This window comes from Etheostoma spectabile, unplaced genomic scaffold (assembly GCF_008692095.1).
Source record: "Etheostoma spectabile isolate EspeVRDwgs_2016 unplaced genomic scaffold, UIUC_Espe_1.0 scaffold123, whole genome shotgun sequence".
Lineage (NCBI taxonomy): Eukaryota > Metazoa > Chordata > Actinopteri > Perciformes > Percidae > Etheostoma > Etheostoma spectabile.
In genome coordinates this window covers 410,150-413,360 of record NW_022605572.1, presented here as the reverse complement: position 1 = coordinate 413,360, position 3,211 = coordinate 410,150, and the positions used below count along the sequence as shown (strand labels likewise).

The window sequence follows — 3,211 nt, the reverse complement described above, 5'->3', positions numbered from 1 at the left end:
ATTATTATTATTATTATTATTATTATTATTATTATTAGTAGTATTATTGACAGACAGGTCATGAAAGGCTTGTATCCCATTGGAGAAATTAATTGGAAAAATAGAAATTTTTAATTGTCTGTTAAAAACCAAATGTTAACATTTCAAGATGTATGGATGAAACCTTCAAGTTACCAAATGTCCTTTTCTGGCATGTCTAAAGATTCAAAGCCATAGGATATGCAGAGAATTCTAATATCTTTTCAGACTTTAGACCATTGTCACAGAGTTCGTGTACAATGTATCTAAACAAGCTGCAGTTTGATTGCACAGTGACACAGCTTATATCAACCATTAAGGAGAGTAAAAATTAAAGCACCTCTACTACAATGTATGGCCATGATATACACTTGAATATGGTCTATAAGCTGAATTTCGCCTTATTGATCTATGTCAAGTAGAAAGGGTGTTACCGTGGTGAAGACACTAGAGGCAGTAGACCAGGACAAACAGGGGATCAGAGGGATGGGCTTTGGCCAGTTAGTTACTGCCAGGGACGCCATCTGGACACAAAGACACACATGGAAAATATGAGCTTTGGATAGGATTCTGTTTTATATTTGACACACTTTTATTTGTATGCATGCTTGCATGGAAAATATTTACTTTCACATTTAAAAAGGAAGGTCCTGGGGATTATGGGTCTCCAGGATGTAGTTATTATTTAGTGCAATACTGGTAGAAAATATAGGTTTAATAAAATGGAAATCAAAGTGAAAACTGACTAAATAAACAAGATAAAAGAATGTGTGTATTGGTGACTCACATATCCTCCCATGGAGATGCCAGTCATTCCTAGTGGCCAGTAACCTTCTCTCTCCAGCCAACGAAGAAGCACTGTTGACTCCAGGATCAAAGCCCCTCCCATCACAAACAGGTCTGACACATTCTTTAGACTGGACCGCCTAAAATACTCACAAACAATGTCCCTGTTTACTTTATTTATTTAACCATCAAGCCCTGTGGTCTTGACAAGTGGCTCTGAGCAGTTTGTAGCCTGTATTTACATCAGTTAGAATGAATTCCAACAGTCATGAGGAGGAAAAAAAAAAGCTTTAAACCATCCCTAGAAATGTCTCAAATCACTCCTGTAACATAATCCACTTGAATTATAACAATCATGTGGGGGAAAAAAAGCATCAAACCATCCCTAGAAATGTCTCAAAGCAATCCTGTAACCTAATTAATTTCTCTGCTGATCCCTTTTTTTCCCAGTATGTCCCAGACAAATAGTGCATGTTTATGTAAAAACAGGAATATGGAATATTAATATAATATAATATTGTCATTACATTTTTTCTAACTCTCAAATATCAATGTCTGTATCAGCGTAAAAAAAACTATTATCTTTTAGGTTGTATCGTATACAAACACAGGTGCACAGTATTTCTGTCTGTGCTAGAGTACAGATGATTGCGGTACTAAAGACAGCATCATACAAAACAAATAAGCAGAATCTTCCAGAACCTGATAAACTACTGACTATTCACATTTTTTGCTTTTAGATTTTAGTTTTTATTTTTAGTAAAGAATCAAAATCAAATGTTAGCATAATGTCATGTATGTAAGCAAACAAATCCAATCTAAAGATCCTCAGTCAGATTTTTTGTTTTAGAATTCCTTAAATTTTCTCATTTGCGTTTCATTTTTGAAACTGAAAGCTTTATTTTCTACTTCTGTCTGTATTTGCAAAACTAACTAATTTCTAAATTGGTAATCAGTCAATCAATCAAGCTAGCCACTAGTGTGTGAATGGGAACTTACAGTTGGTCTTTGGGTTTACGATAGCCATGTAAAAGGTCAGTCAAGGAATAACGTTTTTTACAGACATACTGTACATTACCATACATCAGATTAACATAACAAGAACAAACATATGATCAGAGGATGGAATTCAGATGTTTAGAGCAGATTTCTAAATTCTTTCCTCTAGCCAGACCCATGTGTGTGCCTGCTCTGAGCAATAGCATATTCTTATTTATGTTTATTGATTAATGTGCTTTTTTCATCAAGACGCACTGATACTGTCTTCAACATTGTGTTGCTTCCAAAGCAGTAGCAACATGTTAGCCTACTAAGTATTCAAATAATTGGGTAAATACTGAATACATACATTTAAAGGGATGCTCCACACATTTTACACATAAAGATTGATGTCAATGAAGTGCCCCTTAAAGGAGTGGCAACCCATCATTTGGCATTTGACCATTTATAAACCTAATAATTTGTTCATGTTCCAAATGACCAAATTGGGGGAAAATGCTATAATTTGTGATTTAAACTGAAACTCAAACTGAACTTTTTCAAACTTTTCAAACTGAAAAGACATAAATGTTTAAAAAATAATAATAATAAAATTTGTCGTACTTACAGTATATCACTAAAAAAGTGGCCATGACCTTAGTATACCTGAAGCACAGTAGTAAAACAAATATATAGTTTATCAGGGATTGCCTTTTATCAAGAAAAATAAAAAAGGACAGGAAGCAGATGTGAAAAGACATTACAAGGATATAATACGGATTTTCAAGAAGCAGTGAAGCCATTCCTGCCTCTTTGACCATGGGCCTGGCCATCAGGGTCCGACGGCGCCAGAAAAACTAGGCAAACACACACATGAATAATCAAGAGTCAGAAAGTGGATACAATTAATAAAAAATAAAAAAACAATCTGTCCAGGGTTCTACTGCTACAAGGTGGTAAGGTTGATATCATGATTCAAGCTGATGTATAAATAGTTTATGAATAGGTAACAAGGAAGAGGGTCACTTGGTAAACACATGTACCCCAAAAAAATCATACTGGTTGTTAAACACTTTATTTTCTCAGTGTGGTTACAAAGCAGCTTTAGGGTCCTATTTTAAAAATCTAAGCACAAGACGTGAAGCGCCTGGCGGAGGTGCATTTAGGGCGTGTCCAAACAAAAAAAAGAGTCTGTGCGCTGGGGGCGTGGGTTGTACTTAGTGTCTTCATTAATTCACAGGTGCGTTTTGGGCATAACATGCATTAAACCAATCAGAGTGTTATCTCCCATTCCCTTTAACAGCCAGGTGCGTTTGTACCTTGGTACACTATTATGATGGAGGGTTTGCACCATAATATTTTTATTTCTAAGCTTCCCTGTGTGTGTGTGTGTGTGTGTGTGTGTGTGTGTGTGTGTGTGTGTGTGTGT

The 3,211-nt window shown here is 35.6% G+C and overlaps 1 protein-coding gene and 1 long non-coding RNA gene across 7 annotated transcripts in view; one reads left to right on the top strand and one right to left on the bottom strand.

Annotated features, from left to right (window-relative positions):
- Window positions 1-2,954, top strand: part of LOC116685713 (uncharacterized) — a 7,815-nt gene extending 4,861 nt beyond the window's left edge. Inside the window, exon 3 of the long non-coding RNA XR_004331024.1 lies at window positions 2,882-2,954. This is a non-coding gene — a long non-coding RNA (uncharacterized LOC116685713). The remainder of the gene's footprint in view (window positions 1-2,881) is intronic.
- The window catches only part of abhd18 (abhydrolase domain containing 18), a 25,019-nt gene that overhangs the window by 12,839 nt on the left and 8,969 nt on the right, over window positions 1-3,211 (bottom strand). For all 6 annotated transcript variants that reach the window (XR_004331023.1, XM_032510633.1, XM_032510631.1 and 3 more), the window contains 4 exons: window positions 2,555-2,639; window positions 1,804-1,831; window positions 806-944; window positions 453-542 (listed from right to left, as the gene is read on the bottom strand). Coding sequence is in view for 5 of the 6 variants with exons in the window: in XM_032510633.1 (XP_032366524.1) it covers window positions 453-542; window positions 806-944; window positions 1,804-1,831; window positions 2,555-2,639 (342 nt within the window). In the remaining variant the exon portion in view is untranslated. The remainder of the gene's footprint in view (window positions 1-452; window positions 543-805; window positions 945-1,803; window positions 1,832-2,554; window positions 2,640-3,211) is intronic.